Source organism: Balaenoptera physalus (assembly GCF_965194825.1).
Source record: "Balaenoptera physalus genome assembly, chromosome: 20".
In the NCBI taxonomy this organism is placed as follows: domain Eukaryota; kingdom Metazoa; phylum Chordata; class Mammalia; order Artiodactyla; family Balaenopteridae; genus Balaenoptera; species Balaenoptera physalus.
The window spans coordinates 62,619,147-62,635,211 of NC_138901.1; the positions used below are offsets into that span (position 1 = coordinate 62,619,147).

Sequence of the window (16,065 nt, forward strand, 5' to 3'; positions counted from 1 at the left end):
CTCCGAGGGGGCGCGGCGTCCTTCCTGCGCACATGCGCGGTGGCGCCGAGGCGAGGTCACGGCGGAGCCGGGGCGCGGTGGGTTCCGGGCCGGGCTTCCCAGGACCGGGTGCACGGGTGGCTCCGGCCGAGGCGCCGTGCTCTACGGGACGGACGCGGCGGGGCCGAGGCCCCTCCGCAGCGCGGGACCGAGCCCGCCACGCAGGCGCCGCGCCCGCCGCCATTGTTGCCCGGGGCTTCTCGGGCCGCTCGGCTGCGCGTACGCCGGTCCGGCCACAGGTCAGGATGCGGGCGGCCTGCGGGGTCGGGGCTGCGGGGCAGTCCCCGCGCAGCGGCCCGCGAGCCTCAGACTGTGCAGTTAGGGGGACCTCGCGGGGTGGGGAGGCGAGGGGTGCCTCTGCCCCGTAGGCCTGGTGCGCAGCCGGCTTTGGGGGACACGACGGGGTTGAGGGGGGCTCAGAGCTGGAGCCCGTGGACAGGTGGTGTCGGTTCTCCTCCAGGTCAGGCCTGCAGTGAGGTTTTCTGCGGGAATCCTGGTTTCCAATGTATTCCTTAGGAATTATGTCCTGTAGAAGCTCTTCACGGGCTTCAGGTTACACCAGTCTGCTTCTTTCCTGTGCCCAGCCCTCTGGTAGTGAAGGGCTGGAACAGACTGGCATTGATATGCAGAGCGGGTAAACGGCTCGCCCTTTTTCCCCTGACCGTTCCCTTGGGAACCTTGAGCTCTTTAAGAAGTTCTCCTCCCAGTTTTTTCTAAGTAACAGATTTGCTGTTTTTGAGAGGCACTTCAGTCATTACAGCTTCTGTAACATCAGTGACTATAATACTGAACCTTTTTTTTTTTCTGTAAAAAATGTTTGTTTCAACAAGTTAGAAATTTGATCTGTCTTTTTGCTTTGCTTCTATCACCACCCTTTTATGGCAGTCCCAACCCGTGCCCAGGGCAGGTTGCATCTATTTTACACGTCTAAGGATATCAGGGAGGTAGAGCACGGCAGACTCTCTGTGTTTATTTGTACACTCTGGGTCGCCTGCCTATTACTGTTTGTGCGTATGGCAGAGGCCACCAGGAATTCCTGACCTTGTGTCTGTTCTTGTGTTTCAGGGTCTCTTAGCCATCCCTACAAGTTCTGGGCTCAGAGTTTGTAAGGAAGACTGCTAACTCTACCTTGCCTCTGTCCTGCCCCTGGCTGCAGCAGCCCTTGGTCTTTGTGGTTCTAGCATGCGACTTCAAGCATTTGGCTCACTCCTGGAGAAATAAAGGCTGTTGCCAGGTTGACTCCTGTGTGTAGACATGTTCTCCCCGAGCAAGAGGACGACCAGTTCGTCACGTGCCCAAGTCCTTCTAACGTGGAAGCCGGACAAGGCTCAGAGTGGACCCCGCAATGCTGAGAAGGAAACCCTCGCCTCAAGACTCCTGCGTGACGCTGAGACCTGTCGGCAGAATTTTAGGAATTTTCCATACCCAGACCTGGCTGGTCCTCGAAAGGCATTGAATCAGCTCCGAGAGCTCTGCCTTAAGTGGCTGAGACCCGAGATTCACTCAAAGGAACAAATTCTGGAGCTGCTGGTCCTGGAGCAATTCCTGAGCATCCTGCCTGGGGAGGTTAGGACTTGGGTGAAGTCCCAGTACCCGAAGAGCAGCGAGGAAGTGGTGACTCTGGTGGAGGATTTGACTCAGATTCTAGAGGAAGAAGGTAAGGCTTGTAAGGGCAGAGAGAGGAGGAGTCCTGGGTGGTCCGAGAAGACAGCCATCACGTCAGAGAGCAGCCCTCTGAGGTGATTAGGAAAACAGAGGTCAGGGAGTGAGTGAGAACAGGCTTCACTGAGCCCCGTCCTACCTGGCATTCCTCTTCCAACTGCTCGGAACCCAACACACGTTCTGTAAACCCAGAGGACATATCATAAACAGTGGCCAGACACAACCAAATTACCCCCATGTGCGCCCTCAGGAAGTTTCGCTGCAGAGGTTTGAACCATTCTGCCAATAAATCATTTGCTTTGTGAATTGGGTTTTATGGTAACATACTTACAAATATGTAGAAAAGTGTCCAGAGAATATTTCTTTACTAAGTATAAAGACAACTCACAAAATTTCTATCACGCAAAGGTTTAGTAGAAAACTGTGAATTTGGTACATATTCTGAAGCATCCCAGAGCAGACTTGTTTCTGAAGCCTGCTCAAAAACAGGATAAGTTTCAGGATAAGTCATTGCCCCTTTCCTCTGGTTCTGTGAAGCAGGGGCGCTGTTTTTGGTTTCCTTCTGATTCCTCGCTTTAAGAAAATATAGGCTTCTATTGGTGAAGAGTTTCCTAGGCTATTCAAACAGGACTGATCTCCACCACGGTCTCTTTCTCTTCCCTAGCTGCTCCTCAGAACTCCACCCTTTCCCAAGAGACCCCAGAGGAAGACCCCAAAGGAAGACAAGCTTTCCAGGCAGGATGGCTCAATGACTTCGTGACCAAAGTGAGTGTCAGTTTCTTCTGTGATTTTAAAATGCCTTCCTAGTGTGTGAGGACATTTTCTAACCTGGCCCTCTACCTTCTGTGACCCCAGAAGTCCTATAAGGACCTAAGCCTCAGGTTTTCTCCTTAAGTCACCGTGGCCTGTTAAGGTAGGTGAATGCGTTGTATAGGAAATGGGATCCATTGCTTCCCTTGATATCCCTTTCCTCACTTTTTTACTTTAAAGCAGCAGTAGTGCATAGAGGTTAAGGGATTCACCTCCACAGCCACATGGATCTAGATTTGGTTACTGGTTCTGCCACAACCTGTGATTTGGGGCAAGACACTTAGCCACTCATAGCCTGAGTTACTAAGCTCTAATGAATAGAATATTCCTCTTAGATCGTGACAGTTAAATATTATGAGACCTGTTAGCCTGGATTACAGTAAGTGATCAAGAAGGTCACAGGAAGATTAGACAATAGTTATTATTTGTCTTTGTGAACAAGTAATTAAAGGCCATGTATTGTATGATGTTACTGTTTATTACGAATCTGTGTTATTTTAAGGACGAGCAGCTCAGGCCATCTTAAGAGAAAGGTTTACTGTAAAATACACTGTAAAATATACATGGTCTGAAATTGGTAACCAGAGTAAATTATTATTTATAGATAATATGAATGTTTACCCAAAAAACCTAAGAAAATCAAGGGAAAAACTGTTAGAAACAATAACAGAGAATTTGAGTAAAGTGACCACGACAGAAAATGGCATACAAAAATTTTTCACTTTCTTAAATATACATAAAAATCAGATAGATGCTAAAATGAAATAAAGGGTTCCATTCACAGTATTATCCCCACATTTAAGATAACTACGACTAAGCATAGTATAAGCTTTGCAGTCCCGTGTTATTCTGTAGACATGAACGAAGCCTTGAAGATTGTAAAACTGCCAGCTCTCCCTAAATTATACACTTACATGTGATTTGAAAAATCCCAATATAGTTTTTTAAAGAAACTTACAGTTTATTTGAAAAACATGTGAGAGTAAGCAAGAATTTTTTTTTTTTTTTTTTAAACGAAGGAAGAGCAGAGAGATGCTAACTTTACCAGACTGTGAAATGTATCTCCAGGTACAGTAGTTCAGTGTGGTTATTGGTACCAGTTTTATTTTAGAAAGGAAGAAGTGGTGGTGGTCCCTGGTGGTCCAGTGGATAAGAATCTGCCTTCCAATGCAGGGGACGTGGTTTCCATCCCTGGTTGGGGAACTAAGATCCCACATGCCATGGGGCAGCTAAGCCCATATATCGCAACTACAGAGCCCACGCTCTCTGGAGCCCGAACACCACAACTAGAGAGCCCACACGTCGCAACTACTGAGTCTGTGCGCCACAACTAGAGAGAAGCCCGCACGCCACAACAAAGAGGCCACGCACTGCAATGAAAGATCTGCGTACCACAACTAAGTCCCAACGCAGCCAAAAATAGATAGATAGATAGATAGGAGGGAAAAAGGAAGGGCTCTGCATTCCATCATAGAGCACACAAAATACCTTAAAATGTCAAACTGTAACACATTTAATTTATTTGTAAGGCAATGCTTGAAAGTCAAACCATTCTCTCTGTGTCATCTACGTTTAAATCCTTTTATTCTTTAAGATGGAGCCACCAACGCATGCACCGAAACTGATGTATTCTACTTTGTTTTCAGACTTCCCCTCAGGCCATTCAGGTCTGCTTATCCATACATTGGGTAAAGGTATTGACTAGGTAATTTTTAGGGTCCTACCAACGCTCAAGACTCTGTGGTTTCCCCCACCACACACGCACCTGTGCTGTCGCCGTCCCCTTCCTCCTAGTTCCTGAACCAAGTTGAGTCACGTTTGATGTTTCAGGAATCCATGACATTCACAGATGTGGCCGTGGATATCACCCGGGAGGACTGGGAGCGCATGCGTCCTGTGCAGAAGGAGCTGTACAAGACGGTGACGCTGCAGAACTACTGGAACATGGTTTCTCTGGGTGAGCGTCATCTGCGCCCGGCCCTCCTCCCTGCATACGCGCCCGAGTCTTTCTCCCCTCAGCTGTCAAAAATGGTCGGGCCCAGAGGGGAGTGTGCTTGTCCGTTCAGGCACAGAAATGGCAAAGGAAAGGTTTCTAAGTGAAGGGTCATCAGGAGGTACGACGCACAGCCTCCTAGGGCCACCACCCAACGCCGCGCCCTGCCCAGCGCCTCCTTCCCCGTGATCTCCAGCCGTGCATCCTCCAGGGTGCAGGAAGTTTTTGTCCCAGCTCCGAAAAGGACAGTGACCTCATTCATGAGGTCATGTCCGTGAACCATTCTTTTCCTGTAGAGATCTGTCCTCATGGGTAAGAAGTCAGGCAGTAAAACTTGAACAACTGTTTATCTCCAGGGTAAAACTCACTCTGTTCCTCCTGAACAGGACTTACAGTGTACAGACCAACCGTGATTCCCATATTGGAAGAACCATGGATGGTGATAAAAGAAATTTTAGAAGGCCCTAGTCCAGGTGAGAGAACCACCAGCCGATGAGATGCTTTGTGCTTCAGAGCCTGTACTATCCTAAGTGTGGTGAGATGTGTTTTTACATGTGGCCAAGTCACTTTGCACGAAGACATCCCACCCTGTTGAGAACACTGGGCTGCTTGGGGTTGCTTCCTTACAGAGGCCATCTTTGGAAGAGATTTTCCAGGTGTCATTTTTTCAACCGCCCCCAACCCCCCTCTTATTTTGTGCTTCTCCATGACCCCTGGGTTCCCTCTCTTAGAGTTTTGTCTGGGGCTTTCCGTGTGTTCCCTCCCTCTATTTTTAAGCATGCATGAATGTCCCCTAAAATCTCAAATTTCAAACCTTCTCACCTTCTTTTTGAGTTTCTTTTATTCTGTTTATTGACAAAATCCTGTAGCCCCCTGCCTCCACTCTCCTCATTCCTTTCTTTTTTATGTTCTAATTATTGAAAAAAATAACATGTTTGCAAGATCAAAAATTGTAAAAATATATAAAGCCAGATCTATGCAGACAGAAGTCCCCACCTATTTGCCGCATTCATCCGGTTCCTGCATCTGTGTCGTCACCTGTGGCTCGACACCTAGAGGTCACGTGACTGTTCTATTCCCTGATGACCTTCCAGTTAAGGTTCTCAGCATCCACTGTGGATCCTTGCTTTATTACATTGCTGGTTGCAAAATGGTGATTTTCTAATTCCACCATCTCCTCTAAATGATTAATCTGAAAAGAATACCTGTCCCTCCCACCCCATTTTTATGTGTATATGTCACTATGGACTAGTGGAATTTTTAAAAATTCAATGTATTGTTAGTCCATTAATTCCAGTTTGGAGGGGCGAGTATTTGTTTTTGATGCTCAATTGTCCCAAATTTCGGCGATGGGAGCCTTTCAGATCAAGTCCTTTTGAGACGTCCCCATTAGTCTTTGAGCATTTCCTTGCTTTCTGGCAGAGAATGGTCTGGGCTCACTTCATGCCTACCTTAGACCTGGAATTTCTCTAAGGAACAGTGGTTCATCTTAGTGGGGATTAGTGATGAGAGGCCAGGATCTGGGCAGTGAGTGTGCTCACTACTCTGGGTACCATTGCTACTAGATTTGTTCAGTAGATAGAGCTGTGAAGTGTGTGTGTGTGTGTGTGTTTGTAGGTTTTTTGAATCCTGAGTTCATACTGGTGACTTTAATTCAAATCTAGCACCACGAGGGCAGTCTATCTTGTGCCTCCCCATATCTGTTTTCTACTTCCTTTCCCACAGAATGAGTCATCTGGTTCCCAATATCAGTATATCTGCTCATTTGCTCTATCATATAATCACACAAAAATGGTTTCAGAAGTATATCATTATCTCTCAGATAACAAACTGCTCAGGTAACGTTCAAAATTCCTTCATGTCCTTAGAATATATTCCACTAAAGATATAGAGGATACTGGGTTCAGAGTTACTTGAATTCTTCCTTTCTGGTTATCTTAACAGTTTGATACACAGTTAAACTTGTTTGATTACATTTGTGTTCAAGTTTAGTATTCTCTTGTTTCTTGATTCTTTTTTATTTAATTTTACATTTTTGAGTATGTAAAAACATTAACGCAGTTCAGAAGTCAAAACTATAGAAAGGTGTACACTCCCATCCCTTCTGCCCTGTTCCCGTCCACTTCCTGTAGGTTATAGGGCTCACTTATCTCTCATTTATCCTTCCTGTGTTTCTCTTTGCAGAGATAAATTATAAATATAGTCTTAGCTCTCCTTTTGTATACAAAAGAAGTACACTGTACTCTTTTGCATTTTGCTTTCCTATTCCCTTTTTTTTTTTTTTTAATTTAAGCCACTGCCTTCTAGTATGTCTACCAGTATTGATGCTGGAATCCAGCATTAACAGCAAATTAAACAATAATGACAATATAATATGCTACTTTAGAGTGAATTGCTTAACTTTTTAAAAAAGTTAACTTTATCCGGTCATCTGGTATTTTGAGGGTCCTACTACTTGAAAAGCTAATTCTTCTCATAATTTATGGCCTATTTGCTTTAGTTGGCAGAATGACCCAAAATATACACTGAATTCTTTAGGGAGTGAGTTCAGCACACTCTCGACACTGAGAAAACCCGTGGCAAGATGGAGCTAGGCCTTTGCTGGAGTCAGGACCGTCTTATGGGAGGTGCTGCCCATCTGGGACCACTTGAGGTTTTTAGGTGATTCAGGTTGAATTAAGGCTGTAAACCCACAAGAGGGGCAGTTTATGATTATGTATTTTGGGGGGAGATTTTGCTCCCACCAAAGAGCACAAAACTGAGAAAGGCAAGGTCCTCTTTTCCTTCTGTAGAGGTGAGGTGTTTGGGTTTTGTTTGTTTTTCTAGCCTGTCCTTATACAGGGTGTAGCACAGAGTGTGCAGACTCCTGCCAGCTGCCCCAGGTTGGTTGCAGGCTTTGTCTTCTGGCCCCCGAGCCCCTTGCACCCTCAAAGGGAAGCTGAAGGTCGTCAGCAGGATGGAGGAGTGTCTCAGGAAGCCAGCTTCAACTTTCGCTGACTTCTGGTCTTCCTGCTCTCACTTGATTTTTGGCTTTGAGGATTTCACTTTCTTATCAGCTCAGAGACGTATAAGTTGAACCTTTGGTTAGGGCATCTCATCAGTCATACCTGAGGGAATGGAAACTTTGATGATTCACAAATCGAGCAGTAGTGTTGTCTGTTCCTGTCTCAGAACTTTATGGTCTTTACATCATACAGGACCCAGCCATTCTTTCAGGTTCAGCCCAAACCAGATCTCCCCTAAAAGTGTTCCTTCATTACCTGGTCAACACTGATCTCTTCTGCTAGAAATATTACACCACTGTAATCGGTCCTTTCCAGTTTGTTATATACACATATTTAAGCCCTGCTTAATGATCTTAATTTCTGAATTACCAGTAAACTGACTGGTTTAAAAATGTATGCTTATAGTAGTGATTTTTTCATGGCCATCATTCAGACTTGTTACTTTAAGCCTGTTAATTATAACTTTAGTACTTCCTTCTCAGGTGTATGGAACAGTCTGTCACAGACTGATTCTGATTACATAGGCGCTAAACTCAGCTTCTGGACTATCTCATTGTTTTTGTGTATATACACACCTACCCATGCAGTCCATTAACATTCTCATTTCGTTCTTCTAAGGGGAGAGTAATAAATCCTGGTTTGAGAAAGTTGTTTTTAGATTTTTTTCCTCTAGAAAAAGTAATATAGCAACACTTCTAGTACCAAAAAACAATAAAAGAAATATAACCAATTTCTTGAAAATCAGAAAATATTTTTTGAAACAAACTCTCATTGTTAACATTTTGGTAATATATATCTAGTTCTAATGAGTTTTCATGCTAGTTACGGTATTCTTTTTTTCATTTAACATTACTCTTAAGCATTTTCTAGTGTCTAATTTTTGTATTTGAATCAAGATAATAAAAGTAGTTTGTAAATTCAAGCAGCACAAGGAAGCATAATGAAGTATGTGTCTCCCTCCCCTCACCTAGCTATGTACACAGACCTGCAGGGAGTGCTGATCTCAGGGGAGAAGGCCCTGGTTTTGGGGTTGGAGGGGTTGGAGACACACATCTTTACACAGATGGAATCTTTCTGTGTGTACCGTTTTATCCCTCTCTCTCTCTCTTTTTCACTTAATATTTCCTGCACACCTTTTCATATCGATGTACCTATTTTTATCAGTTATCAATATTCCATTATCTCCTATTCTAACTAGTCCTTTACTGATGGATGAGTCTATTGAATGTATATATTTGTAAAGTTATTATACTTTGATCTGCATTTTAGAAAGTTTCTGGACTATCCAGCACCATTTTTGCTATATTATAAACTCTGTATTTCATTATATTTCATATATATAATTCTTAACATTTGCAAGTTATATGTTTCTTATCTGATTTCAAAGGAGAAAGTTATTGCAACTTAAATTTGTTTTAAACCATCATAATAGAAACATAATAGGCATCAACAAATGTGTATTTGATGGCTTTGCAGTCAGGTTTGGGGGTCCAGGTGTGTGTGTGTGTGTGTGTACGCTTTCATTTGAGTTCACCTTTTTACAACAAGGTATTGTCATTTATTTTACCAATTCCATTCAGTGGCCTTCATATCCAGAGTCTTGGGCCATTTTCTGAAGGAAATGTAAAAGAAGCATAAGCCATTTCCACAGTTTGCATCTGAGTTGGAAATACAAGAAACACACAAAACTGTGAAATAATAATATAAAGCCAAGTTCTGCCATGGGCCCAATATTTTATTAGGTTGGACCATATGAAACTGCTGATATTCAGCCAGATTGACCTACAAAAAAGGCAGTTTCATATCATTCAACCTAATCTGTACTTTAGGATTCTAAGAAGGAGGAGAGAAACATGAGCTGGGCCATAAGCATCTTTTTCAGTAGGTGGAGAAGGTGTCATAAGAGAAGCCTGGAGTCTGGAATTAGTGGCACCTTTAGAAGATTATAAGGACATAGTTCTAAGTTATGTGGATAACTTTGAACTTTAAGCTGAATATGAGTTGTGATAGACGAGGGAGTACAGTAGAAAAGGCTAGATTATTTGGGGTCTGAGTACTGAGTGGAGGTATTTTAACTCTTCTTTCTTTAACTTTTATCCTTTAAGCCGCTGATCCTGAAACCTCAGTGTGATTCAAACCTCCTGGAGGGCTCAGCCCCACCCCCGTTTTCTGACTCAGTATGTCTGGGAGGGGCCCAGTCACTTGACATATTTCAGGTGACAGTGATGCTCACGCCACTGGTCTGGGGATTGTACCCCTGAGAACCATGGCTTCAGGCTGTAAGAGTTACTAGACGTATTAAAACATGAACACAAACCGTGAAACTGCCTCCAGAATATTACGTACAGTGTGCAGGGTAGATTGGAAGGAGGGGTGGTGACAGTCAGCCTGCTTTATGACCCATTATGTAAATTACAGCTTATATGATTATAAATGTTTGTGTAATAAAAGTCATCCCAGGTCGTCCCACAGTTTATCGTCTGTTTTCACTTCTTAGCTCTGTCGCCTGACCTAACCTATTCTATTAACTCCACGCCCATGTTGAATAGGGAGGAGCCTCTCCTTCTTCAACAATTTAGTCCTGTTTTCTGCCCTTTTATTCTCCTTTCCCGAGCATTAAGGACCATGTTATGAGGTTGTCAGAGCCATAGTCTTTTTAGGCATTTTATTTATGTTCATTATTTTGTTTCTGCTTTGGCAGTTTCCTTTCTCCAAATAGAGGAAGACTTTTTATGTACTTTTTTAATTTCAGGATGGGAAACAGAAGCCCAAGAGGGTACTCCGGTGGAAAATGTTTCTAAACTCACAAAGGATGGAACCAAGACCATCAAGCTGGAAGAACCCTATGACTGTGATGACAGATTAGAAGGGCAAGCAACAGAGACCTTCAGGAGAATTCCCACCAATGAGAGAGATTTTGGTTTGAAGTCAGTCCTTTCAGAAGAAGATGATCGTGCAGAAGACTATAAATATGATATATATAGAAGTAATTTTGAAAAGCATTCAAACCTAATGATACAGTTTGATACCCAATCAGATGATAAAACTTCTGTGTACGACGAAGGCAAGGCCACCTTCAGTCATGTCTCTTACGGTATCGTACACAGGAAAATATATCCCGGAGAGAAGCCTTATAAGTGTAATGTGTGTGGGAAGAAGTTCAGAAAGTACCCATCCCTCATCAAACACCAAAGTAGCCATGCCAAAGAGAAGTCTTATGAATGTGAAGAATGTGGGAAAGAGTTTAGACACGTCTCATCCCTCATTGCACATCAGAGGATGCACACTGGAGAGAAGCCCTACGAATGCCACCAGTGCGGGAAAGCCTTCAGCCAACGCGCACACCTCACCATCCACCAGCGGATCCACACGGGAGAGAAACCCTATAAGTGCGACGACTGCGGGAAAGACTTCAGCCAGCGCGCACACCTCACCATCCACCAGAGGACACACACGGGAGAGAAACCCTACAAGTGCTTGGAGTGTGGCAAAACCTTCAGCCACAGTTCATCGCTGATTAATCACCAGAGAGTTCATACTGGAGAAAAACCTTACATATGCAACGAGTGTGGGAAAACGTTCAGCCAGAGCACACACCTCCTTCAGCATCAAAAGATACACACAGGAAAGAAACCATATAAATGCAATGAGTGTTGGAAAGTGTTCAGTCAGAGCACTTACCTTATCCGACATCAGAGGATTCATTCTGGAGAGAAGTGTTATAAATGCAACGAATGTGGAAAAGCCTTCGCTCACTCCTCCACTCTTATTCAGCATCAGACCACTCACACTGGAGAGAAATCCTATATATGCAATATATGTGGGAAAGCCTTCAGCCAGAGTGCAAACCTTACCCAACATCACAGAACACATACCGGAGAGAAACCCTATAAGTGCAGTGTGTGTGGGAAGGCCTTCAGCCAGAGTGTACACCTTACTCAGCACCAGAGGATTCACAACGGAGAAAAACCCTTTAAATGCAATATATGTGGGAAAGCATATAGACAGGGTGCAAATCTTACTCAGCATCAAAGGATCCATACCGGAGAGAAACCCTACAAATGCAATGAATGTGGGAAAGCATTTATTTATTCGTCATCACTTAATCAGCATCAGAGAACTCATACTGGTGAAAGACCCTATAAGTGTAACGAATGTGACAAAGATTTTAGCCAGAGAACATGCCTTATTCAGCACCAGAGAATTCACACAGGAGAGAAGCCCTATGCATGCCGTATATGTGGTAAAACCTTCACCCAGAGTACAAACCTCATTCAGCATCAGCGTGTTCATACAGGTGCCAAACATCGTAATTAATGCATATGGGAGACTTCATTTAGGTTATAAAACTTAACCATTTAAAATTCTATTTTGTATTCTGTGTTAAAAACATTATTCAAGAGAAGTGCAATATGGGTTAGATTATCACTCAGCAGAAGTATCAGAATTAGTGACGTGGATATAACCTATTTAAATGTACTGTGAAATTTAAGAAGAAAACATTCACTTCTTAACCTTTATTTGATACCAGTTTAATTCATTCCAGAAAGAAGCCCTAGGAAAGTAAGAGTACTCAAAAACCTGTAACTCATCAACTCTTACCATGTTTCAAGTATTTCTTAAGGAGGCCTTACGAATGTAACTTGGGAAAGCTTCCATCCAGTAGAGCTTTCACACCAGAGAGTAATCCTGGGGTAACAGAAAAAAAGCTGCTTTCAGGCCTTTAGTTCTTCTCAGCTTTGAAGCCTTAAATATGTAAAGGTCCCTTCCTCCTTTTTACTTCCCTTTTCCTATTTTGCCATAACTGCCATGTGGAGCCAGTAGGTTTGCAAAAAAAAAAAAAAAAAAAGTTGAAAGTATCCTAACGATTTCTATGTGACCACAGTTTAGTTACGCTTTCCTTTACTGAAACATTAAAGAGAAGCTTAATGAAAGATGATCTGTTAGGAGAAACTAATGTGTCTATAATCCTTAGACATGTGTACAGATTTACAGGCAAAGATTAAACCCCCAAGCTTAATATTTAAAACATATTATCCTTAGTTTCACTAGCTTTTGACAACTGTCATTCAGAAGGAAAAAAACAAGAATACAATTCTTTTTTTTTTTTTCCACCTGACTCCAAAATTCATACCTTAAAGTTCCCCTGTGACTTACTGTAGAAAGTCTGTTTCTTCCTTTGAAACAGGTTTCTTGAGTGCCTACTGTGCTCAGGGCCCAAACATCCTAACTGGATTCTTCCAGGGCTTAAATGCCGAAAACCACAGCTAATTTAAGCAATAGAAAGCTTTATAAAGTAATGAAAGATAAAGTCAAGGACATGATCTTAACCAGTACGTTATGGAATGAACCTAAGAAACCTGCTAAAATGGGTTGCCAGATGCAACCCCGTTATCTTAAGGAAGTAATGAAAGCAGCTATTTAAATAGTATGAGGAAAAAATAGTGGAAAATAGGTTTGAGTTCAGTGCAGAAAGTGGGTCGGGGGGAAAAATTGAAGACGTAGGGGTGAGGAAAGAGAATACAGGGGCAACTGTTATAACTGAAGTGTTGCTGGACTTGGTTTACCTAAGAAAATGAGTGACTACTTGAATAAAAAAGCAAAATTCAGCCTGTTTATAAGAAGAAACTGAAATGACTGATTTCAAAAGGATAATTGAAATTGGTACTTCTTGTACGTGTAAGTAAAATAGGGATTACTCTTAAAATAACAGGGAAAGTTTCATTGGAAAAAGCATTGATGCAGAAACTATCATTGATGCAGTAATCATTCAACAATAATAACTGAGTTTGTGGGGTCCCAAACAGCATAAAAGGAAAACTGGTAGAAACGCAAATAGAAACGGGTGAAAATGCTATTGTATTTACTGTCCACAGCATTGCACTCAGAATTTAAGACCACGTCCTGAGAGCTGACCTTTCTTCTTGCTTTTGTTTCTTTCTTCAGTGCCTTGCATATGGTAGGTGGTCAAGTTATGTTGGTTGAATTAATGAATAAATAAGTAGTCAAGTTAGACTTGAGTAATAAGTTAGAAGTAACTGATATGGAGTGAAATTGGCAAAATTTTAAATACTTCTTGGTGCATACATGCAAAGAAATATTTAACAAATATTGGTCATTTGTTAGTGACAGGAACTACTTAAAAATGAAGAATGAGAATCCCCAAATCTTAACAATGGGGATATTCCTAAAAAATCATGGGACATCTTTGCACAGGAAGTTTTCCTGAGCTAGGTGAGGAAAACCTGATATAAATTCTGGTGTCATAAATACCAATTTAAGCATGTGTTGACCATGCAGCTTCATTTGGACGTTGGAAACACCTGGTTGGCCGGTGGGGGGGGGCGGGGGGGGCAGTGGCGAAGGACCTGGGGTACCAGCATCTTCAAGTCTTTTTTGTTGAGTGTTTTCTTCAAGAAGTTGCTTTCCCCTTGTCCTCCTAATAGTTAACCTTGATGTCACGGAATCATCCTTCACGAAGTGCAGATTTTCTCCAGGTTGCATAATACTCAAATTATGCTTATGCCATAGTTATCATGTTAAAAAATAACCATTGTATTTAAGATGCAATTTTTATAATAGCACTTCATACCTTATGCAACGCTGTTTTCTCCTGGAATGAATGTGTGGAATGTTACAGTCCATAGCGCCTTTCTTTGCATTAATTTGTATTTCCTACCTTCGTGTGTTTTATGTAAATAATGCATTTATAAGGTCTTCCACTGAAACACTGAGGCAGTTGATGCTCTTATAAAATAACAATAATAATAATAATAGTGGAGAATCCGAGATCTTTGTGTTTTTCCCACTTTTACAGTTGTCTGATCCACGCTTTGAAGTTTTTTTTTTTTAACAGGTAGTCTTATTTTCCACAACTTTTTATTATGAAAATGTGCAAATATACAGAAAAGTTTAATAATAAAACAAATTGTATATCCACCTAGATTTAAAAATTAACATTTTGCCATATTTTTTACTGAATAGTTTGAAAGTAACTTACAGACATTTCACCTCTAAACACTTTATCTTGTTCCTGTAGTTTCTATAAATTTGCAGTTAGGGCCAAAGGCTTGGTGTATTCAGGTTACAAATTTTTGACATTAACACCTCACAGATGTATTTCATATTGCATCACAACAAAAGTCTCATTAATATCTGGTTGACTCACTGTCTGTGATGCAGAATTTGATCACCACATCTTCCCAACGTAAGGTATGTTTTTGCTGTTGCAGTTAATAGATAACCTGTGCACTGACACCAGCAGTGCATGGATAGCCCGTTTACCAACAACCTTTTATCTGGTGGTTTTGGGATTCAATGATGATGATCCTTGCCAGAATCAATCATTTCGTCAAGATTTGCAAAATGGCGATTTTCTTTATTTTTTTTGGTCGCGCCACGTGGCATGCGGAATCTTAGTTCCCGACCAGGGATCGAACCCGCGACCCCTGCAGTGGAAGCGAGGAGTCTTAAGCACTGAACCATCAGGGAATTCCCCCTGCAAAATGGCAATTTTCTATCATTCTTTTTACAGTTACTGACTGGCATTCTTTAAGGAAGAGCTTTCCTTCGTCAGCTGGGAATGCACGTAGGGTCATGCTCAAGTCTTTCCTTAAATTACCAGTTTTCAGAGTCAGGAGTCACTGGCAGTGATGACAAGTGATTCAGTGTGTCACAATTATGATCATTGTTTCTGATGCTCTAATTATCCCAGATTTGGCCAGTTAGAGCCCTTCAAGTAGCCCTTTTGTCCTTTGACGTTACCCCTCCAATCTCTGGGCACTTAGTGGCCTTTTTTTTTTATATAAATGTATTTATTTTATTTATTTATTTTTGGCTGCGTTGGGTCTTCGTTGCTGTGCGCGGGCTTTCTCTAGTTGCGACAAGGGGGCTACTCTTTGTTGTGATGCGCGGGCTTATAGCGGTGGCTTCTCTTGTTGCAGAGCTCAGGCTCTAGGTGCGCGGGCTCAGTAGTTGTGGCACGTGGGCTCAGTAGTTGTGGCTCGCGGGCTGTAGAGCACAGGCTCAGTAGTTGTGGCGCACCAGCTTAGTTGCTCCACGGCACGTGGGATCTTTCTGGACCAGGGTTTGAATCCGTGTCCCCTGCATTGGCAGGCGGATTCTTAACCACTGTGCCACCAGGGAAGTCCTGGGCACTTAATGGCCTTTTGACAAAGCCATCTCAGGTTCACCTTGCACTTTAAATACCCCAGGTATGACATGAGCCATTTCTCCAGGAAGCCCTGGCTCTTTTTAATAGGCAGCAATTTAGAAACCAGATCTGGGCAGCGGGCAGGCTCACTGCTACTGGGCGCGCTTAGCAAGTGGGCTGAGCCCTTCCAACCATTGAGTCTGCATAAAGGCAACTCTGCCCTCAGTTTCATCAGTTACATAATATCTATGTAATGGGAGACATAAGTACCTCCCGGACAAAGGACTCTGGGAGCAAACAAGTCTTGTTGAGCAAACTAAACTGGAGAGAACACAAGTGTTACGCTTACTAGGAAAGCAGCAAACTTAACCACAAGAGGTCTTTTGCCAAGGCCGTCAGCAGCG

General features: G+C 42.7%; 1 protein-coding gene across 3 annotated transcripts; it reads left to right on the forward strand.

Moving 5' to 3' along the window:
* Positions 1-6: 6 nt before the first annotated feature.
* On the forward strand, positions 7-14,298 carry ZNF287 (zinc finger protein 287). 3 transcript variants are annotated; one of them, XM_082441314.1, is made up of 6 exons: positions 7-77; positions 1,105-1,696; positions 2,366-2,466; positions 4,342-4,468; positions 4,891-4,977; positions 10,262-14,298. In XM_082441314.1, exons 2-6 carry the CDS (start codon positions 1,294-1,296, stop codon positions 11,824-11,826), a joined length of 2,283 nt encoding a protein of 760 aa, XP_082297440.1. In that variant the 5' UTR covers positions 7-77; positions 1,105-1,293; the 3' UTR covers positions 11,827-14,298. The 3 variants fall into 3 exon arrangements, with proteins under 3 accessions (XP_082297440.1, XP_082297441.1, XP_082297439.1); XM_082441313.1 differs by having other exon boundaries at positions 70-278; XM_082441315.1 differs by lacking the exon at positions 4,891-4,977 and having other exon boundaries at positions 69-278.
* Positions 14,299-16,065: the final 1,767 nt, after the last annotated feature.